We start from the raw sequence: 23,826 nt of genomic DNA on the forward strand, positions 1-23,826 counted from the left end.
TTTTAGGAAATGTTAAAGCGTGTCCTTGAGACATTAGATAAGAGTATAAAAATAGAAACATAGTATTAAAAAATTGTAAAAAATGATTACTGTAGTTTTTAAAAATTAAAATGTTATTGAATACAATGTAAATGTTACTTTTAGTTTTCTTAATTAGTGCTTAACTATCCTTTGAATATTTGTTAGCATAACCCTTATTTTTTTACGCAACTTCAATTACTACTACTTATGAATTAAATAATTTATAATAATGAAAATATATCCACGGACAAATTTTGAACTTTTAATCTCCATCGAATACAGTAACATTTGTTTGACGTATCTAGAAAATCGTGCAGAAACTATAGGTGATATCAAGTCTACTGCAAAAATGTGTTATTTGTTTTTTATCGTTAAAAATTGAATTAGGTACCCCGAAGTTTACGATAGGCATGGCGATGTTGGAACGAGTTTCACCTTTCCCGGTTCTGCATTTACTTATCTGTTATCCCAGTTGATCACTAATGGATGAAAAATTGAACCACATCTTTGTCCATGTATTCTTAGTGAAATCGTTTTTTTAATATAAAAAAAAAATAGTTTTTTCTGCCTCAGACTCGAACCCACCCCGAACCCAAAAATTTTCCAAAACCCATAACCAGAGAAAATGTTCATAGTGATTCGAAGTTCAAAAATATCTTAAAAGTGTGGATGAAATTTAGAGGTTTGGATGTTGCATATCAATCATTTTCTATATTCGATACGAGTTGTGCACATATATTCTTGTTTCCAGCCCCATAGTCGTATTTTGAAATAAGGGCAAACCCAAAGTCATACTCAAACTAGTCAAAACAGAAAAAGCTCATCAAATTAGAGTAAGTTCAAACGGATACCTTTAAATCCGAATTTTGTTATCATGCCTAGTTTACAACATTTACATACCTTATGCATCAGTCACAAATGATTTTACTTGTTTGGGTTAAATATGTTTTTAGTCCCTACAACAAATTTATTCACTTTTAGTTCTTTTATAGAGACTATTTTGGAGAACTAAAAGTATTCATTTTTTGTAAAAAAGTTTTCAAAATAGGGAATAATAATATTACAAACTACAATATTTTGGAGGACTAAAATTATCATTAAAAATTTATATATAGAAACTAAACTTAAAAACTCGTAATTTTATAAGGATTAAAAACATATTTAACCTTATTTTTTAGAGTTTTTCTATTCACACCCTATATATTTCTGATTACACCCAATTTTTTTTAAATAGTTTTTGATAATACCAAAATTGTCCTTTCATATAAATTTTCTTAAAATCTTGATTTTATTCATTATCACTCTAAAATTTCACTCTCTTTCAGCCACCAACGATCAAACAATCTTGATGTTCATTTAATCTATATGGAAGATTAAAGAGTGAATCAAAACATCTTTAATTCATACTCGATTGCATATAAATAAGTGATTTTTTTCTTCTTTTTCAAAACATGTTTCAATTTTCTTCTTCTTGTTCAACTGCACTGCACGACAATTTCAGTTTTACATTGTTGATGTTAACTTAAATTCAGTTTAAGTAGGTTCATGTAAACTTAGTTTACATAATCTACTTTAACTTAGTTTACATAACCTTCTTAAACTGAGTTTAAATATGTACACTTAAACTCAGTTTACATGACCTACTTAAACTAAGTTACATGTACATACTTAAACTGATATTACGTATTATCATTGAACAAGGTCGAACTTTTAGATGTACACTTAAACTCAGTTTACATGACCTACTTAAACTGAGTTTACATGACCTACTCAGTTTAAGTATGTATCTTAAACTCAGTTTACATGACCTACTTAAACTAAGTTTACATGATCTACTTAAACTGAGTTTAAGTATGTACACTTAAACTTAGTTTACATGACCTACTTAAAATAAAATAAGTTTACATGTACATACTTAAACTGAGATTACGTAGAATCATTGAACAAGGTTGAACTTTTAAATGTACACTTAAACTCGGTTTACATGACCTACTTAAACTGAGTTTAAGTATGTACACTTAAACTTAGTTTACATGACCTACTGAAACTAAGTTTACATGACCTACTTAAACTGAAGAGAGAATGTAGGGTGTAACCAAGAAAAAAGGAAGATGCTTTTTGAAAATTAAATTTTATGACAGGATAATTTTGTCATTTTGGGGTGCAACCAGGATTAAACAGGGTGTATTTAGAAAAATTCTATTTTTTATGTACATGAGCAATCATGAGGAAAATGATACTATAATTAACTCATCTTTCGCAACTCAAAAGGATAATGATCATAGAGTTTTTATATTCACACCCTATATATTTTTGGTTATACCCAGTTTTTTTTAAAAACCAAAATTGTCTTTTTATATAAAAAAAATTAAAATCTTGAACAATGTTGAACTTTTAGATGTACACTTAAACTCAGTTTACATGACCTACTTAAACTGAGTTTACATGACCTACTTAAATTGAGTTTAAGTATGTATATTTAAACTCAGTTTACATGAGCTACTTAAACTAAGTTTACTTGATCTACTTAAACTGAGTTTAAGTATGTACACTTAAACTTAGTTTACATGACCTACTTAAAATAAGTTTACATGTACATACTTAAACTGAGATTACGTAGAATCAGTGAACAAGGTTGAACTTTTAAATGTACACTTAAACTCGGTTTACATGACCTACTTAAACTGAGTTTAAATATGACCTACTGAAACTAAGTTTACATGACATATTTAAATTGAAGAGGGATTTTAGGGTGTAACCAAGAAAAAATGAAGATTCTTTTTGAAAATTAATTTTATGGAAAGGTAAATTTATCATTTTAAAGTACAACCAGAATTAAACAGGGTGTAATTAGAAAAACTCAAGATTACATGTGTGCCCTTTAGAAGTAGATAAATAATTTTGTTAAAATTCTTATCTAACGTGACATAGACTAAAGCATCTCAAAACAAAATTATTTATCTACTTTTAAAAATGGCCAACCCACCAAATTTTAAGTCATGAAACAATTTTATTGTGAAACCTTTTATGATAAAATATTACATAAGTAACTACTAACGTTTAGACGGATACTTTGTTTCCCTCTGTGCAGTTTTTTTATTGCGCCAATGCATATAAGTTATAAATAGTAGTTTTTAGGAAATTTTTATTTTGGTCAAAATTATTTTTGATTTTGATTCAAATTATAATTATAGATATATTGCACTTTCATAGCATAACACACTATACTTGTCTTTTTCAAAATAAGAAACTATACTTATCTTTTCAATGACACCAATAATATAACAAATATAATATGCAAATTTGTTTAGTGGTATAATTGAAAGTGAAAAAGTCTACCCAAAATCATATATTTTCTTTATACCAGCGAAAAGACGGACACTCACGTGCAAAAGACGGGCACTCACGTGAAAAAGATAATTATAGTTTGTATTTTTTTTTTTGAAAAAGATAAGTATAGTTTGTTACAATATGAAATTGCAAAATATCTATAATTATAATTTGAATCAAAATCAAAAATAATTTTAATCAAAAGAAAATTTCCTAAAAACTACTTCATACGTTCTTTTTTAAATGTCGTTTAAGAATATTAACACGAAATTAGCGAAGTGAATTTTTGCACATTTACTTCCTATAATTTTTTTTAAAGGTTTTTACTTCCTATAATATATATACCCTAATTTTAATCCACCAATATATTCCTATTTTTTGCACACACTTTCTCTCTTTTCAATAAATTTAATATCTTATTTTTCTTTCGTAACAAACGATTGTTAGTTGTTACTATCTTTTTCTCCAACAAATTTCTATTGTTTTACACTCTCTCTCTCTCTCTCTCTCTCTCTCTCTCTCTCTCTCTCTCCTCTCTCTCTCTCTCTCTCTCTCTCTCTCATAACAAATGATTTTCAATTTTAAGATAAAAACAAACAAACTTTGTTTAAAAAAAACTTTAGTTTTTCAAATATATAGCATTAATTAGTTTTATCGAAAAAAGATAAGAGTAATTGATAAAGGGTATAATTGAACAATTGTATCCTTAAAATACCAACACGACAGCTAAATAGGAACGTTAAATTCGCACTTAAACGACGCTTAAAATTGAACGGAACTATTCGTAACTTATATGCATTATAGTGCAATAAAAAGACAAGACATACGGGACCCTAGTATAGTATAAAATAAATATAGATTTAGTGTGTGTCTACACACACACACACACACACACATATATATATATATATATATATATATATATATATATATATATATATATATATATATAATCAAATTGATCCTTTTTTAGGTATTTTCTCGGTCCAAATTTTTGAGACCTAAAACCCTAATTTGGGTCGTCATGTTGTCAAAGCCAATTAACCGCATAAAATCATATATATTCCTCAAAGGTAAAATTGAAAATAAACAATAAGAAGAAGAAGAAAAAAAATCAAAATTAAACTAACTTTTGTTACTCTTAACTTATAAGGGGAAAAAAGTAAAATAGAGAATCGAAAATTCCAAGTGCAATTTATTCAAAAGAAAACCTAACTAATCTAATAACCAAGCTCATAAAATTAAATAAAGTAATAAACACGCTAGCTAGAGTTGTTTCAACAGGACCAAATCTGGTTGGAGTTGTCTGCACAAGTCGACGTAAGTAAGATAAATCAAACGATTTTTGGCACCAGTCCTATGAATATTGCTATGTTTGCAGAAATATTTCAAATGTTGAAGCTTGCAACACCCAATCATCTGACCCAACAACAAAAACAACCAATTGATTGTTCTCTTCTTTGTGATTATTGGATTCATAGCGTTTTCTTGTCCACACTTTTCGCACTTTGGAAGCATAGGATTCATCCAAGCCTCAGGTGCACGATCATTCATGTCGTTCTTGTTGTTTTCAATGAACTCAACAACTTCATTAAACTTTTCGTTCAAATCAAATTCAAGAACGCTTTGAAAATCGCATTTTCCGCATTCAACCTTTCCACTAATTGTGTTGAAGCCTTTAGATAGCAAGTGGTGAATGGTATAAACTTTGGCACGTTTACAAGTAGCCCATGGAAAAGGTGGGTTTATTGTCTCTGCCCAGTTTTGTTTCTTAGGGTTAGAAGAATGCTTACGTTTACGACTAGTCTGCGGCTGAGATTCTTCTTCAAGTGGCGGTGGTGGTGGTGTTTCCGGGTGTTGGTATGGTAGCGAGAGTGAAAGTGTACGTCCCCATATTGTCCATTCGGGTGGAGATTGATCAAGTGTCGGTGGCGGCGGCGGCATGGTTGGTGGTGTTTCCGGTTGTTGGTATGGCGGTGCAAGTGAAAGTGTACGCCCCCATGCTCTATGAATATCTCTTAAGTTTTCCATTCTTTTCTGACTGAGCAAAACAACGAAGCATTTATAGAGGAAATAAAATATTGGTGAAGAGAAGAGTCATAGTAAGAGTATGATTTGCTTGACTATACGATGAGATATAACAAAACATAATTTTCGTAACTAATTTATGAATATTGTTACAACCCTCGTTTCACAATATTATAGTTCAGGATCAATTATCTTATTTAAGTGTAATAAATCTTTTTTTTTTTCATGTGTATACTTTATCTTTTAATTTTTTTTTTAAGGATCCTTTAGGCTTTATCTTTATGAACACACACAAATTAATTCTTTTTACATTTTTCATTAAAAAAACTGATGAGATGGCAATTTAAGATTATTTTAATTTTTTTTTTAATATTGAAAGTAATAAATCCTATAATTCATATGAAGATTCATCTTCTTCATTCTTAACTTTATCATCTAATTTATCATGTTCGTCATCTTCCTAAACACTACCAAAAAAATCCAAATTAGAGACGGGTGAAATCAGTCTCTAAAATGCAAAAAATCTGTCTCTAAACGAGTTTGAGACGGAATTGGAGACGGAATTGGATCCGTGGTTAATTTACTCGTCTCTAAGCCTATTGGAGACGGATTTACATATTCCGTCTCTACCAGACACGGAAAAATTCCGTCTCTGAATCATATATTTTGTGTCTACAAAAGAAACCAAATTCTGTCTCTACATAAAATAAATTCCGTCTCTAACTTCAATTTTTTAATAAAAAAAAAAAAATCAACCTAAATTGCTCTTAAAAATACATAAATATAGTTTGCAAATTTTGATCAACATAATAATGTCTCATTCAAGAGAATAATGTCTCATACAAGAGAAAAGTACTCTCAAAAATACATAAATATAATTTGCAAATAACTGAACCAATCAAAGTAAAACTATCCATTACCTAAAAAAAATAATATAATAATGAATCTAATACTTTCCAAATCTCTAAATTGTTGTTACTATCCCCTCCTTCATTGACATTATCATTCTCTCATGCTCTTGACATGTTCTTGAGCTAATTGACAAAGCTTCGGAAGAATGTCTAAGCTAAATATGTAACTTCCATCAGCCTGCAAAATTTAAAATATGTGGGTCTCAAGCATAGTTTTTGTTGTTTTCAATAATTATGCCAAGAAAACAAAGCAATGTCAATCAAGCTAGTCAACAAATTTTCTTTAATAGTGCTTTATGTATAGAACAATAAACAATTAGATTTACGAAATGACTTACGTACTGAAGAGAAAACTTACATGTGTAGCATGGATTTGGAGGCGGAAAATCACCTTACGTTGATGCATTATTGCCAAAACTTGAAGTCATATTCAAAAACAATATATGTAGTGACATGAATGCAAAGGAAGTAAAAAATTCACAATCACTCATATCCTTGTTTAGACATTAAACTAATGTTATTCTACTAACATGATTTCATGCTCAAATAATCAAACCTTAAACAAGTAGTTGATATTGAATACCTAGGTGTGATATCCTATTATCCTTGCATACCAACTAAAGTCAGTCAGCCTTCAAAACACAATATCCTACATAACAAAGACAACCTTCAAATCATGTTCTAAATCAAACACTAAACAATAAACTTATTGAAAAAATAAATAACATGGATTCAAATTTAGAACTAACATCTCACCTTTTTAGAGACAATTGTACTAGATGATATGGAATGCTATTAAATAAATCAAAGATAGAAAACTTCAATTAGGTAAAGATGCTGCATAAAACAAAGAAAAGGTATTAATTGAAAACACGCTAACAAACTACAAAGCTGTCAAGAAAACAAACAAAACAAAATCTCTTATGAATGAGCAGCAAAAAAACAAACTAATCACTTGCCTTGGTGTTGTCTAATCACTTGTAAGCAGAATTTTAATCACTTACCCTGCTGCTGCAACTAAACACAGACAGAGAGAGTTGGTTGGTAATTTAAAGTAATTAGGTCAGTTTCAAATCACTTGTAAATTGTAATGCATATAAAAGAACTAGTGAAGTTTCAACTAACTTCACATAATCCCCATCTTGACTTACTCATATAATCCCGCATGTATTTCCCATGTAAACTAAATGTTCCATCAGCAACTCTAAGGATCATTACTTGCTAAGATACATGTTGTGTAGCAGAGACAACCTTTCTCTCATCTGCTATTTCTTTTATATTCATCATTTTGTCATTAACTAGTGAAACCTTTGGTTCTCCCTTAGAGGTAGCAGATAAAAGTGGAAATGGTAACTTGGGTTGTGGACAACGTGAAAACTCCATATCTACAAAATAAAATCAAATAAGTAAGATCTAAATCATGATTGTTTCAATCACCTTAAACTTGATAATTGTTTCAATCACCTTGGAGTTCAAGTAGTAGACATAAGCAAGCACAAAATTCTTGTTCCATACATAGGTTTCAAAGCTACAATTTATAATTCATACAATAGACATAATGAAAATGTAGACACAAACACACATCCTATACATATATTTTGTGTAGAAAAACTCAGCACCTCAAAAACTCATGCAAAAACAAAGAGATGCAAGTACAACACTCACTTGTATATACAATCACAAGTGTATATATATATATGTTCTTCTATAAACCAACATACTATTTTAATTTTATTTAACATTAAAAATTTAACACAAACAGACCTTGACAAATTTCTCAATCAGCCAATGAAGTTACTAATCAGCACCCATCAAAAATAAAACCAATTCATTGAGTTAGAAAAAACATATCTTCCTATAATTGCAAAATAATCCATGATTTTGGGTTGATAACAATGATAATTACCAAGAATATAGCTTCAGGGTCAACATAAAATCCACCCTTAAGTTTAGCTTCACACTTCAACCTAATCAACTCCTTTTGTTTAACACAGATTAAGTGAATTGAGTAAATAAGTAAACAAATAAATGGTTTAATCAAATTAAATTAACTTATTAAAATTTTAATACCCCACATCGTATTCTTTAGCGGAATCTTTTGGCTCAACTCCAAATGAGTTCCCTTGTTTCAGATCTCTTCTTCTTTGATGATTCAAGTTCCTGTTTCTTCGTCAATGGACATTCCCCATTCCTTTTTGCTTCTTCTAAATCGATTCGGAATCACAACTTTGAATTCCTTTTTGGCCGTTCTACAAACAATGGAATCGAGTGATTCGAGAAATGAAATCAAAACACAAAACCGTGATTTTCAGAAAATTAAGAAAGAAGAAGAAAAACATACCCACTCAATTGATGTTGTTCAAATATGATTTTAAACGAGTTAGAAGAGACAAAAAGCAGTCACAAAAGACCTCTCGCCAATTTTCGCTCGCAGGGGTATGATTCCGGAGAGCTTCGTGTTGTTGGTGGATTTTGCAATAGAGAAGGACTTCGGGTTAGGGTTCGTTTGGGGGTGGAGGAGAGCTTTCGGTCTTTATCGATGGTGGGAAATTTTTGGCATGAAGGATTGTTTAATTTGGTGTAGTGTACGCTTACAGGACTAATTTATTTTAAATTATAATTTTTTTAGAGACGGAATAATTCAGTCTCTGGGCATTTTTAACTGAGTTTAAATTATAAAATAATAAATTATATTTGTCAGAGACGGATTTAGAGACGGAAAATGTTACTGACGGAAACAACCGTCTCTAAATTCTGTCTCTAGAGGTAAAATCTCAACTTCCGTCTCAGCCAATTATACTCCATCTCTAATTCCGTCTCTAATAGAGACAGATCAAAATCCGTCTCTAAATTCCGTCGGTAATCATGATTTTTCTAGTAGTGAAAACCCAAAAAGAGAAAAAGAAAATAATTCAAATTTCCTCAAAATTGAATGAATCTTTATGTTTTGTCACTTTCATCTTCTTCTAAATTAAACTCTAAAATCAAAGGCCAAATTCTCATTGAACTCTAAATTTATCAAACCTAAAAAGTTGTAAAAACTAAAAAAAAAACCATGAAAAACTGAACAATTAAAGTATCTAGATTTTACTTAAATAGGTTAGGTGCAATTTAAACAATTAAAGTATGTTCCGTCATTTGTCAAAGACTTTATTTTGAGTCTAATTTGACTAAAGCTTAGGCTCAATTTAAACAATTAAAATATGTTCTGACACATGTCAAAGACTTTATTTTGAGTCTAATTTGATGTCTTTGTGGCATATCTTTGGCGGTTGTGGGTTATTTTTGACGGATTTTCATATGTCTGGGCTTGAATTGGTGTTGGTTCTCGAAAGGGCGTTTCTCAATTTCATACCACTTTTGTGTTGTCATTGTGTGTATCACCTGTTAGGGTTTGTTTCGGTGGTTTGACACCCTCAATGTTATATTGTTCCCTCAAGATCATGGATATTGTGCTTCGTAACAAGTCTTATAGGCTAGAAATGGTCATACACTTGTTGTCTGTTATTGCTGCGAACGGTGGGTGCGGGTGTTACCGTGTTGGTGGTGCTCATGATGCTCAAACCCGTTGATTGACAATCCCACGATCTGGCCTTCAATTGGTTTTGAGCTGCTTTCTATTGGATTTGGCTAGAAATGGTCGTGAAGCTTTCTTTCGCATGGATTGGAGGTGTGGGGTATCCGTGTTGGCGGTAGAATCTCTCACCTTCACGAAGTTTGACTCTATATAACTTCGGGGAGGTTGCAAAATCCTCATCAGTCTACCTGATGTTGGACTGTTTGGCTCGAAAGAGACGTTATACTTGTTGCTGTCGCAAGGAGTTGTTGGTTCTTGGATACATTCCGTGTTGACGGTTTGTCCATACACCGCATGTTAGACATTCACTGGTGTTGTTTTATTTCTTTGTATCACCCGATTGGGTTACACTATGTGTGAATTGACTGGGTTAGATTTATATCCCCCTGGTTTCATTTTGTATTTATTTTTTCCTTTTTTTAATAATATATATGAGTTCCCGACATAGACTGGAATCTGCAAGACATTTCAACTTTTGGACTGTTGTCTATTCATTTTTATGTCACTGGACTCTTGCCTTAAAAAAAAAAAAAAAAGTCTAATTTGACCGTTTTAAATGTTCGACTGACCTATTAACTTATTTAAAAGCCTTTTTTGCCAATTTTTAAAAGTCTGTTTTATATTAAAAGTAAGCCTTTTGTGGTACACCTTTGAAGAAAACATTGAATGGGAAATGTAAAATGAACAATTTAATAACATATTCTTTTCTTTTTTTTTGAGGGAATTTATTAACATATTCATTATCCAAGATGAGATAAACGTGAACAATTTTATGACGAGCAGTGCTATTTAGCAAAACTCAAATCACCCATGACAACACACAATTTCGAAATCGACGGCTAGCATACAATACATGGGGGGAGAAAATAAAAGCAATGCTGCACATTATTCATCTGAGGGTATATGCGTGTCGTGCATTCTCATGCTTTTATGACATACATACTCATTACGCAATTCGATTATTAATTTTTTATTATCATATAAGATTTGGCAAATGAATTCTATAAAATTTTTGTCTTTGGGTTGGTACTTCCACGTCCTATTACTTTTGTTACTGGAACTGCATTTTGGATGATTAGCATGTGTAAAAAATTGTTCACTTTTCAATTTATATTGAGTGTTTTCTTTATTTGGTATAATGGCCATGCGACAAAATTAAACTGTTCATTTTTCATGGTTTTCTTTAATTTACACAATCTTTTAGGTTTGACAAATTTATAGTTTAATGAGAATTTGGAACTTTGATTTTGGAGTTTAGAAGTAGATGGAAGTGAGAAAAGGACACCCTACATGAATGGTGTTGTATGCAAAAAGTAAAAGCACCTCTACAAAATGATAAGTTAGAGCATCCCTTGGATCAGCACCGTTAGGCACGATCAAGTGTAACGTCAATGCAACTTCTTTCAACGGTAATTTTATTATGGGATGCAATATGTGTTTAACAGACTTTACGAGTCTATTCAGGTTGAGTAACCTCATCTGCCATTGCTCTTGAAGCTGAAAGCTTAGCCTTATTAGAAGCTATCAAGGTGGCCATTTCAAATGGTATGCAAGTTGTGTCGTTCAAAACTAATTCCAAAATGCGCTCGCCACCACCATCACTCATTCTGGAGAATATTAATGTTCTTAACTTTTTCTAATGCTGCTTAGTTTTATTTGATTAAGAAAGAACATCATTGATTATAATAACTTAAAAGCTTTTATTCAAGTGTTTATAGCTGATCATCCAAAATGAAGTTCCCAATTTGAGTGCTTAAATAGATCGTATTGTACATATATATCATTCATTTTAAAATTAATATTAATTAATCACTCAATCTCTTCAACCTAATATATATAAAAAGTCCCAATAATTATTCTGCATATCTTTAAATTTCAACAATAATTTATTTATCGTTGAAATATTAAATCATGACTATGCAGTTATTAAAATACTAAATTGATTAAACTATAGACGATTTTTTTAATAATTAAAAAAACAACTCTTATAACAAATTATGATAAAAGTTGATAGTGAATTGTTAGAGTAACTGTTCATATATATAGATGATGTTATATGGAAGAGAAAAAAAATGATGAAAGACAATAAATACAAATTGTCATTAAAAAAAAAAAGAAAATCAACTTCTACAAAACATAAGTGTATGCATAAAATAAAATAAAAAAGGGTAATAGTCATTTTCAGGCCCGGCCCTTGGCATATGCAAGGTGAGCTATGGTGCCGGGTCTCGCAATCTTAGGAGCCTAAAAAAAAATTAATATCGCATTCAAAAGTGTTAGGTATATAAAATAAAATATTAAAAGTCAATAGATATTTTGGAATAATTTAGTAGTAAAATAGAATGCACTTGAGTCATCGGTTTTGAGGTTCAATCTCGAGCATTTGTATGAATTTGAACCAAATATAAAAGTCTTAGTTACATACATAACTATTAGGTCATTACAATTTAAAATGCATTTCAGAGTTATCTATGAATGTAGAAAACTACTATATATTTGGAATTTTTTTTCATCTATTTCCATTAACAGGCACGTCTTTAGTAAAAATAATTGTTAATTTTAATTTCGGTGGCTAATAACAATTATACCAGTGTTATTTTCAATTTAAATAGAAGATTAATCTCTTAAAAAAAAATTGTGCGTTTTTTTTATTAGGAGCCTATTTTTACTACGAGAGCCGAGCCTCCAGTTTTATAGGGACGGCCCTGGTCATTTTGGTCCTTGAATATATGTATAACAAATAGGCACAATAGTCTCTCAATGTATCGAAATTTCAAAATAATCATTGATCGTGCACTTCGTTAGTTAAAATAGTTACTTACATTAAAATACTTGATTAATATTGTCATATTAGTCATTCAGTATACTTACTTATTATCGTATTAGTCTTTATAATTACTTATTTATTGTCATTTCAGTCCATGTATGAAAAGTGTTATTACGAGTGTTGATGGATTATTTTCGCGTCAAAGATTATTTTGACTAACAAATTGTACAATTCAAAACTATTTTAAAATTTTGATACATTGAAAAACTATTGTAACTACTCCTTACACATTCAAGGACTAAAATGATTATTATCCTAAAAAATATCATATCAATGTTGACATTAAAAAACTAACAATGATTTCTTTGACAAAAAAACTAACAATGTTGATCAAGAAGAAAAAAATAATGTGTGTCTCATAAATTTGATGGGACATATATTATCTACCGGTGTGAAGATTTTTGTTATTGTAAAAAAAAAAAAAAAAATTATTCTATAATTATTTTGAAATAAATAAATAAATAAATAAAAGATAGAAGCCCATTCCAATTTCAATTTGTAAGCCTCTCAAAACCCAAAACCAGGAAGTTATAAATATCCAATTTGTAATCCTCAAGTAAAAACCCAAAAATACTCGGAAGGTACAACCGCTCCAACCCCAAGCATGGCAGATTTGATGGTAATGAAGGAGATTGAAGACAAAGCGTCCAAACTCAGAATCTTCAGGTATATATATCGATCAACTTCTTCTTTACTTTCTTGTTTTCTGTGGTTCTACGTAAATGATTCAAACCTTAGGTAGTTGGCTATTATAACAAATTTCTTGTTACTTTATTTTGTATGCTGAAGTGACGACGTAGATGTTTTTCGAATGGAGAATCCTAAATTTGATACTATCTTTGAGTTCGATACTCAGGTAAATAAAATGTTTGTTTTACTGATTTATGTTAGATTTTCAAAGATTATATGTAAGTTGTTGTGAGATTTGTTAGATTTGACCAGGTTAAATTGGATGGTTGTTTTAGGAAGTGGGTAATGATAATAAAACTCTTCATTGTCTTCAACTATTTTCTGGTTTTCTAACGAGCATGAGTAACAAGTTTGTCTGCTGTGTTCTCTCATAAACAATTCTCAACTTGGAACAAAATCTTCCTTTCGCAACATTCTATTTAAACAAGCTTTTGTCTTGTACTAACTGTGTTAGACCGTTGTTTTGATCTGCTAATTTTGACAATAAACTCTTATCTGTAGGGCCAAATTTCTAGGGAATCCTTGATGCAGTTAACGTTGGTCGAACAACTCCGGGAGAGACAGGAAATGGAGAAGAAGCTTCAGAAATTGGCCAAAACCATGGATCATTTGGAAAGAGCAAAGAGAGAAGAGGCTGCTCCGCTAATTGAAGCTGCATATCAACATGGATTAGTGGAAGAGAGGATTCTTTATGAGCGTGAGCAACAAGTATGTCTACTTGTGTTCCCTCGGAAACAATTCAATTTTTGTACAATTTTCCTCTCATGTTGGAACAAAATCTTCTTTTTGTCGTATTCTATTTAAAAAAGGGTTTTCTTGTACTAACTGTGTGAGACCATGGTTTGATGCAGCAAGAGGTTGAACTAAGCAGACAGCGCCATGCTGCAGATCTCATTGAGAAGGAGAGGCTTAGTCGAATGATGGGCTGTAAAGTTAGTATCATAAACTCTTAAGCTGCTCTTCTATATCTTGACCAATTCGATAAATGACAACCTTTTAACAATTGATGTAAATTGTCATCCTATAAGACAAATACAAAATACCATTTATTAAATTTACCTAGTATGTCTGATGTTTCATCATATGGTTTGGCTTTACAGGAGATATATCAAGAGAGGGTTGTGAGTCACCGCCAAGTGGAATTCAATAGACTGATGAGAGAAAGGGAGGAGCGTATCTCTAGGATTTTACCCTCCAGGAAACAGGAGAGGGAAAAAATGAGAAAATTGAAGTATTATCTTGAGCTGGAAGAGGAGAGAAAACAAAAACTGCTCAAAGAAGAAGAAGCTCGGAAGCGTCAAGGTATTCATTATTGATTTCTTTTCCTGCAACGTATAAAAGCCTAAGTTTGTATTTTTTTTTTCCTTCAGATCTTGTAGTATTGAAAGGATTACACTGAACTTGTTGCTATGTGGAATCAGTACTGTACCATCTTTTACACAATTTAGTTAACATGTGGTGTTTCTGAACTCCAGATGCTGAGAGAGAAAAAATATGGAACAAGCTGAAGCAGAAATGGATGAGTTTTTTAAAAGCGGAGGCAAAGTGAAATTGAAGAAAAGGCTGAGAGGGAGAGGAGGGAAGCACTGCTGGGCAGACCTACTGAACTAGCTATGAGGCCTTATGGTGAAACTTTGACAAAAAACAACTGAAGCATATTTTTTAATTTAGTAGTAATTATAATTCATTTAAAATTAGTGTAATTGATTTTGAAATGGAAATTTAGTTAGTCTATTTTTGAATTTTATGTTTATGAGCATGACATTTTATTATGGTGATATTGTATATTTTTGCTTTATAATTAAGTTGAAATTTTGAATGCTTGTAAGAAAGAAATTTGGAAAATTTTAATCATTGATATATTTATGGTATTATAGTCAAATAACAATCACCGCATGTTCTGCAAATCAAGCCTATAAAATTGAAAATGTAATACTAGCAAGATATAACTCAACACGACCAAATCTGCTTGGAGTTGTTTGCACAAGTTGACATAAGATAATTTAACCGATCTTCGGCACCAGTCCTATGATTATCAGGATACTTGCAGACATATTTATAATGTTTGAGCTTGCAACACCCAATCATCTGACCTAACTGAGCAAGAACAACCAGTTGATCGTTCTCTTTTTTATTATCGGATTCATAGCATTTTTTGTAGTCCACTTGTTGCATTTTGGAAGCACATGATTCATCCTAAGATAAGTGTTATTGTAACTTGTACGAAGTAATTGAGCTCAAGTGATTAATGAACTTCATAAAATGATGAATTGTTTGGGAGAATCGAACTTCGATTCATAAGTGGACAATTTATCACCAGATTTTACTTACCTTTCGGCAAACTTCAGATTACTAGGACCCTTTTTCCTAGAAACTGAAGGGTTAACATAAAAAAACTAAAAGTCCGTTGGATTTTTTATTTTATAACTTTTACAAGTGAAACCTTGTCATATAAAAGAGAACATATGAATGTTGAGTACCTTAATCAGTTTATGGGTAAAGTTTTGTCTAACATGCACAAGTAAATTAGTCTTCCACCATATACAATTTTCTTTTCTACCATTAGATCAATAAGTCACACTATATCACATTTGATCAAATAATAAAATTTATTGATCCAATGGTGCAAAATAGTTTATTCATTATGCAAGACTTGCCTCACTTGTGCACCATAGAATTCACCATTGTTTAAAGGATCTCAAAACAAAATCATTTGTCCACTCTCATAAACACCACCCTCAGAGACAATTAAAATTTCCTGCAAATCAACTAATTAAGCATATAAGTTCCATAACAGGACAATTAACTAAGTAGTGCAAAATTACAACATAGAAAAACTAAGTAGTGCAAAATATTATCAAGACATTATTTCTCATTCAACATGATAATAACAGGGACAATAAAGTAATAAATTCTATATACCTTAAAACACAAATTGGGCTTTGAAGAGTGACAACCATTCTGAGTCATATTCTGTTAACAAAAGCATAATGTTCTTAAACTTTTTCTAATGCTGCTTAGTTTTGTTGAAGAGAATCATTTAATTTTAAACACTTAAAAGCTTGTATTCAAGAGTTTATACTTTATAGCTATCTCTAAATATATTTTCAAAACCAATTTCTACGATTTGTAACATATATATTTGGATCCGTGACATGTTGTGGCCAAGCCTACACTACACACATGCATATATCCAACATTTTATAAAAATAACAACTTGTAGTCTTCACATTCATCATTAACAATCAACAGCAAAAATAATTGACCAAATGGCAGCACAATACTAAAATCACACAAATCTATTAACAATTTTATTGATAAGATTCAGAGCCAGCAATACACAGAATCAATTATTTCAAAGTGAATTACAACTGTAAGAAAGATCAACAGAGGAAAGTGAAGGTAAAATGTAGCCTATACATGATTTTTGAGTGAATATTTGCAAAACATAGATCATCCTCAAAAGTTCATGCTAGTTGAGAGGAAGAACCCTTTTCAAAATTAGTCTCAATACATCATATTGCAAGGGGTATTCCATCTTCATGATGTAGATCATCTAGCCCTGCATTGCAAAATTCTGCATATTCATCATTTGTAAGGTGACGTGAGACACCAACAATCTGGCCAGGGTATTCTAAATCGCGCAGCTTCTTTGTTGCCTGCAGTGCACACATATGAATGAAATGATTATGAATCTCATTATGAATGATTATATGCTAGGATATATGCAACATAACACATGTATTTTCTTTCTGTTCATAACAATTAATTAATATAGACAGACAAACATAACACATATAATTTGCTTTAAACTAATTCCTGAGATGAAATATAACTACGTATGTATGTAATTATGTATTGTACCAACCGTAATTCCATCCATGACGGGCATGATCCTAGCCATGAGAATGAGGTCGAATTTACGTTCAACCGTGCTAATGAGGTCTAAAGATTCTTTACCATTTTTGACTGCATGAGTTTCCACACCTATATCTATGAGCCATTCGAACAAGATCATCATTTTCCACAACCAGTACTTTTAATCCATGCAGGACTCTCTGATGATATGGAGGAAACACACGTGCCATTATGCCTTAATTACTACAGAAAATCAATATTGAAAAAGAAAATGGTGAGAAGAAAGAATATAGCCAGGTAATACGTAGATTTGAAGATGATGAAGTTTGCAGTAGCACTTGCCTTGTGGAGAAAGAAAGAACTCTTGATTACGTGGGAGTGAAGGAAGAAAGAAACAAAGCAAGTATGTGTTGAATGAATTTCAACTGAAGATATACAATTTAGAGAATAATGTGAGTATCATGATAAAGATTTCAAGATTATGATGCAGTTGTACTTGCCTTGTGAAGAACAAACTCTTTATTCTGTGGGAAGTGAAGAAAGAAAGCAATTAACTATGTGTAGTGATGATGAGCACTTCAACTCAGTACATACAAATATATTTATATCTAAGAATTAGAGGGAAAAATTAGTTAGGTAGAAATTCAATTTGGATCATTATTATCAAACTAATTAACTAACTTCTGTTGTGTTTGTAACTGAATAAAGTGAGTCAGTTAGTTAGTTATTTTGGTTGGTAACTTTGCATTTGAAAAAATTAAAGTAAAATAAAAGAACTAATTTAAAATAGAAATTCTTGTCAAAATATCAAAATATCTCTTTTTTTTTTCTCTTTCAGAGGGCCAGTCAAAATATCTTTTGTCAACCAAAAAAAGGTTATTCAATACCATAAAATTCTATCTTATACTGTTCTACCTTACCTAGTAGATCAAACCCACCCTTAAAAACAACCAAAATCAAAGACTGCGCTTTATCTGAAAATTCACACAAATCCCACAAAATCATTTGAGTTTCATACTATAAATTTGGTGGGACATGTACTATCTATTAGTGTGGATTTTTTTTTATTATAAAAAGATTATATTATCTTGTTATTATTATCAAATTAACTAATTTTACTTTATTATTACCGCGCAGTGCACTTCTGCTCTTTTATTACGCTAACGCATATAAATCAGAAAGGATAGTTTCTGTGAATTTTTATTTTTATTAAAATTATTTGATTTAAATTATATGTATAGATATTTTGCAATTTCATATCGTAACAAATTGTACCTTTTTTTTAAGCTGTGTTTGGATTAAACACACCCTTGCAATTAAAATCTACTACAAATGGCTTTCAATTGTTTCCAAAATCAGAGAGGAACTTCAATAAGTAAAGTAGTTAGTTAGTAACCATCTAAGCTTGAAGTTAGGAAAGTAAGAATTTTGAGGAAACCAAATTGTTAGTCCATAAAATAAGTCACACAGTTGTAAGAGCCTATTTATATACTCAATGTTGTCGGATAGTGGCAGAGCGCAGTTTAAATATCGGTCCCAGTCAAGGTCGCGACCGTGTATAGAATTTCGCGATTTCGAGTATTATGCATTTTGTGTTATAGATTGTTGTTGTCGCAGATTTCGTGATTTCAGGTCTGATGAACGCTATGTTATATATAACTTAAACAACATTGCGCAAGTCTTAAATAATGTATAATAACTTAAATAACTTAAATTAGAGATATATTTGAAGTTTTAAACCAGAGGAAGAGTCTAAAGGAGATAAACATTATATAATTTATGTTCAACTTTTTACTAAAAATCTGATTTTCACTTAAATGCTTGGTAACATACTAGCTTAACTCACAAGCAGACACCTCCAATCAAATCGAATCAGCTCAATAAAGCATCAAAAATACCAAATTCAAGATTGAAAAATTGAAGTTAACAGTTGAACATCAAAACTTAAAGATTAAAAAGGACCAACATGATCAAGGAAAATAATGTAGAGTCACCTAAGGTGTCATAGTCAAATTGTTAAAAGCAACATAATATAAAACATTTTGCACTTCTTCCTTCTACTGCTATTGAAGTTTCAGCTAGTGGCACTCCTGCATATGAAACTGGTGATTTTCTTGCAACTATTTCAGGTTTTCATGAAAGTTGACACGTTTGAGATGTTATGTCTGCATAAATAAATAAAAATAGATATAAATTTACACAACGTATAGAGAATAATTATAGCACACTCAATAGACAGGATGGTTCAAGCGACTTCATGAATCATGACCAACAGAACTTGACACATACCGATAAGAAGATTCCGTACACATAAATTCATCTCCTTTTAAAAATAAAATCATACATTACTGAACTTGATAAAAAAGACCAATATTAGGCATAAAGGGAAATCACATTCATCGCCTAATTAAAATATTTTGTCCAGAGTCTAGAGCTTGTGTTACTAGGTAAAGATTCTGAACTGATTTTGTATTAGCAATCAAATCAAACCACACAAAAGGAAAGATCCTTAAAAAGGTTTGGTGTTTTGAAACAAACATTGATATTTTCTGAACTATATGAAAATTCAATACATTGATACAGAGAAGTAAATTTTCAAAAAACTGCAACATATGGAAAATCAAATTCCTAGGTTCCTTCTCATGCTAATACAACACATGAACAGGGGTAAATAGCCAAAACCAAAGCCAGAAACGCATAAACAAAGTACTAGTTAAATGCAGAAAGAAATAAACAAGTTTATAGCTATTACCTAATTAATGTTGAGTACAAACTGCAACTTGTCCTTGACCCTAAATGACCAAACGTTGAGTATTTGACCTATTTCAAAACCATTTCCCCTCACAGCATGTTTCCAATTTTGTATAAGACTGTAAACCCATTTATTAGTCATTTTCCACTTCTTGAAGCACATTGTGAAGCTTCTAAAATAAGGGTCCAACACAATCACTTCTAAACCAACCGGTTTATCGTTTTCATCCTTTTCATCTAAAGTCTCCTTTTCTGTCTTGGTGAGAAAACCAAGTTCGTCTTCTTTAAGTGGCATTAAAAGACGACTTTGGCCTTCATCGATATCTGACGCAAACAATTTCTTTGACATGATATATCTGATATCAGTGCCATTCAACTCCTTGATCTTGTTCTTGACATTAATAGGTAATATTGGCGGAGGTAAAGCCAAATTTTTCTTATCTTGTTTTTTTGGCACCTTCCTCGTGGTCTTTGGTTTCGTTCTTTTTTTTGGTTCCACCTTCTTCGTGGTCTTTGGTTTCGTTCTTCTTTCCGCATAAGACATGCTAACTTCATCACATGGGCGACACCTTTTCTTGGTATTCGCTACTTCTCCTTCCACTGTGTTTTGTGGAATTTTTCGAGTTTCTTGGAGAACAAGTTGACTGTGTTTCTTTATTTGTGTTAACTCTTCTTCAGAATAAAATTGTGGAGCACGTATAGCTATCACGCATTGCCAAGCAAAGTTATGGGAAAGGTTGAGTGGCGCCGTTTTTGCTTTTTCCATGTATCCTTTGATCTTCTCCCTAGTGATAGCATATCTCTGTTCCTTCGTCATGGCTTCAGTATTTTGATTGTTCTGCAACATAGCTTTCTTTTTCTTTTCTTTCTCAACGTGTTCTTGTTGTTGTGCTGAGTTGAGTGTGTGTGGCTTTAACTTGTTATGGAGTAAGTATTTATAGAAGAGGGTTTATCAAGATTAAAATCAAAAACTAAATAATGATAATATCTTTTTTTTTGTTTCAAAAAGATTTGGTGAAATTTTAACTAAAAGATAAGTATTTTGTTGTATAAATAAGTCTCTCAAATAAGATAAAGTTAATTGAGTCCTGAATTTGTTATATTTTCGGTGTCATAAAAAAGATAAGTGGTTTGTTGCAAAGTGAGAAATATCATACTTACAATTTTACTCAAAATCAAAATGTTTTAATCAAAATCAAAATCAAAATCTTTCTCTAATTATGAAATTTAATGTCTACCAAAAATACAGTCTTACCCCTTCTTAATTTTTTGACATGTCATCAAAATTATATCCTTTTGATTTTGATTAAATGATGGGTATAAATATTTTGCATTTTCTTTGTCAAAAAAAATATATTTTTCACTTTCATATTGTAACAAACTATACTTATATTTTTGAACGACACCAACAACATAACAAACATAATATAAATTCTTATATCTTTGAATGACGTCAAAAATATAGCATTATAATTGTTTTAAAAAAATAATATAGCATTATAAGAAAATTTGTTTAAAGAGTATAATTGAAAATGAAAAAGTTAACCCAAAATCATGAATGTCCTTTATCTATACTATATATATAAGGAAAATAGGGGATTTTAGGGATATTTTGGGCTGACTTTTTTGTTATTGTAATGGTACCTTTAAACAAATTTTTCTATGATAATGTTATATCGTTGGTGTTATTAAAAAATATAAGAATTTTTTTTATACTCCCTCCGTTCCTTTTTAAGTGTCTTTTTAGGGTGAATTTTTTGTTCCTATTTAACTTTTTTTTTTTTTTTTGTATTTTAAGGGTACGATTTGTCAGTTATACCTTTTGTCAATTACTTTTATCTTTTTCAATAAAATTAATTAATGTTATTTGGAAAACTAAAGTTTGTTTTTTGTTATCTTCAAATTTAAACAAAATTTTGTTTCAAACAATGGTTTCAAAAAGAGTTAAAATTCTATAAATTAGATGAGTAGCGATTGCTAAAAATTTCAAGTGTGACTCTAGCATTGGTTGAAGTCATAGTTGAAGCCTTAACTTTAATTAAAGGAGTTGGAAGAAAGTTAATTTTTTCTTAACTTTTGATTTATGTGAAGTTGGAATAATTTTTAGGAGAAAACTTAGGTACAATTTCTTAGATGTTCTTCGTATGGTTCTTAACTAAATTCACCATGATTTCCTCCAATCCATAATTTTCTCAAAGTTTGTTATATCCAAAAAAATATTTATTTTTAGTTAAGAACTATACGAAAAGCACCTAAAGAATTGTACTAAGTTTTCTCCAAAAAATTATATTGACTTAATGTAATTAAAAAGATGGTCATAATATTTAAAAAAAATTGAAAATTGTTTGTTTTGAGAGAGCGCACGCAAAAAAAAAAAGAAATTTGTTGAAGAAAAATATAATAACTGGCAATTGTTTGTTATGAGAGAAAAATAACATTAAATTTATTGGAAAGATAAAATATGTGCAAAAAAATAAGAATTTATTGGTGGATTAAAATGAGGGTATAATAGGAAGAAAATGTGCAAAAATACACATCTATATTTTTATGTTAATTTTCTAAAAAGACACATGAAAAAGACTGGGGAGTATTTGTTACTATATTATTGTTGTCATTGAAAAATATAAATATGATTTGATGAGTTTGTTACATTTGAAAGACACAAATATCTAAACTTTTTTTTAAAACAAAATATCTATACTAATAATTTTAGTTTATATAAAAATATATTTTATACTATATATTAAGAAAACAACCCCTTCAGCTATTTTGGGCTGACTTTTTCTCATTCCAAAAATGTCCTCAATTTTCAATACAAATAACGCATGTAACAAATAGATAAGAATAAATTTAAATTTTAAAATAATGATTAACCATACGTACTTTTCATTCTGCTAAAGTTCTACAACAAATATTTATAAGGTTGAAATATGTTTTTGTCTATGCAAAAATGGCGAGTTTGGGTTTTGGTCCCTGGTAAAAAAAAAATTTGAATTTCATCCCTGCAAATTTTTTTGTATTTTAAAATAGTCCTTGGACCCACTTTCTTGATGATTTGTCTTATTTTTGTCTATGTGGCAGGTGCTGATTGTGTAATTATATACATGTGGCATTTAACATATTTTAATTATTTAAAATTCATTTTAATAAGTTTAAAAAAAAAATTGAAAAAAAAAATAATTAAACCAAACATATTGAGATTATGCAGTTTCTGGCCTTCTGTCTTTCTCAAATTGAAACTGAGAAACACATCAGTCCCTTTAATTCCTCTTCATTAATCTTCATCTTTATCCCCAAAATGCACATTCTTCACCTTTAAAAATTCATCATACTTATATTTCCTTAATTCCTCTATTATTTTCATTCCTAAACAATCTATCATCAAACATATGCCCACAAATTTCTGGATCTATGAACAAAGCAACACAAAGATCTCGACGAACATAACAGAACCCACCGGAAAGAACCAAACCGGAAAACACAGGAGGAACAAATCTGCAGCAAACTAAAAAGCTAGAAACACATGAAATTGATGGAGCAAAGAGAGGGAAAACGAGGATCTGAAACGGATCCACAACAAGAACAGAGAAAAACGATCAAAAAAGCCTCATCGGAGCATCACCGGAGAGATGGAAGGTCACCGGAAAAGCGCGGATGAGGTGAGAGAAGCGAGAACTCCGGTGTCATATTTTCTTAACTGATTATGTTTTAATGATCGCAATTTAAATGGTTTGCTAGATCTGCTACTAAAAGAGGATTTGTGAAGAAGATGAAGAAGAAGAGGATGTGAGGAAGAATAAGTGGAACACGTTTTCCAAATTCTGTCCTTAATT

The 23,826-nt window shown here is 30.6% G+C and overlaps 2 protein-coding genes and 1 long non-coding RNA gene across 8 annotated transcripts; 1 reads left to right on the forward strand and 2 right to left on the reverse strand.

The window, feature by feature from the left end:
* Positions 1-4,617: 4,617 nt before the first annotated feature.
* LOC11444236 (uncharacterized) lies at positions 4,618-5,382 on the reverse strand. The gene has a single exon (XM_003625358.1). The coding sequence runs from the start codon at positions 5,380-5,382 to the stop codon at positions 4,618-4,620; it is 765 nt and encodes a 254-aa protein (XP_003625406.1).
* Positions 5,383-6,158: 776 nt separating this feature from the next.
* Positions 6,159-8,880, reverse strand: LOC11430835 (uncharacterized). Of its 6 annotated transcripts, XR_005642881.1 has the most exons (8): positions 8,632-8,880; positions 8,361-8,539; positions 8,197-8,268; positions 7,442-7,675; positions 7,295-7,307; positions 7,047-7,082; positions 6,649-6,939; positions 6,162-6,468 (listed from the first exon to the last, which is right to left on the reverse strand). It is a non-coding gene; the product is annotated as an uncharacterized lncRNA (long non-coding RNA). The 6 variants fall into 6 exon arrangements; XR_003006779.2 differs by having other exon boundaries at positions 6,162-6,939; positions 8,366-8,539; XR_003006778.2 differs by having other exon boundaries at positions 6,162-6,939.
* A 4,318-nt stretch (positions 8,881-13,198) lies between these two features.
* On the forward strand, positions 13,199-15,157 carry LOC11428220 (eukaryotic translation initiation factor 3 subunit A). Its single transcript, XM_003625361.3, has 6 exons — positions 13,199-13,360; positions 13,484-13,550; positions 13,886-14,092; positions 14,236-14,316; positions 14,485-14,686; positions 14,860-15,157. The coding sequence occupies exons 1-6, from the start codon at positions 13,299-13,301 to the stop codon at positions 14,931-14,933; spliced, it is 693 nt and encodes a 230-aa protein (XP_003625409.1). The 5' UTR covers positions 13,199-13,298; the 3' UTR covers positions 14,934-15,157.
* The last annotated feature ends 8,669 nt before the right edge of the window (positions 15,158-23,826 follow it).

The sequence above is a fragment of the Medicago truncatula genome, chromosome 7 (genome assembly GCF_003473485.1).
Source record: "Medicago truncatula cultivar Jemalong A17 chromosome 7, MtrunA17r5.0-ANR, whole genome shotgun sequence".
Classification (NCBI taxonomy): domain Eukaryota; kingdom Viridiplantae; phylum Streptophyta; class Magnoliopsida; order Fabales; family Fabaceae; genus Medicago; species Medicago truncatula.

What these genes read in the sequence shown, in the direction of transcription:
- LOC11444236 (XM_003625358.1), bottom strand. Translation starts at nt 5,382, where the DNA reads ATGGAAAACTTAAGAGATATTCATAGAGCATGGGGGCGTACACTTTCA.
- LOC11428220 (XM_003625361.3), top strand. Translation starts at nt 13,299, where the DNA reads ATGGCAGATTTGATGGTAATGAAGGAGATTGAAGACAAAGCGTCCAAA. An exon ending in TCCAAACTCAGAATCTTCAG is followed by an intron (nt 13,361 to 13,483) that starts GTATATATATCG and finishes TGTATGCTGAAG; the next exon opens with TGACGACGTAGATGTTTTTC. An exon ending in TTTATGAGCGTGAGCAACAA is followed by an intron (nt 14,093 to 14,235) that starts GTATGTCTACTT and finishes GGTTTGATGCAG; the next exon opens with CAAGAGGTTGAACTAAGCAG.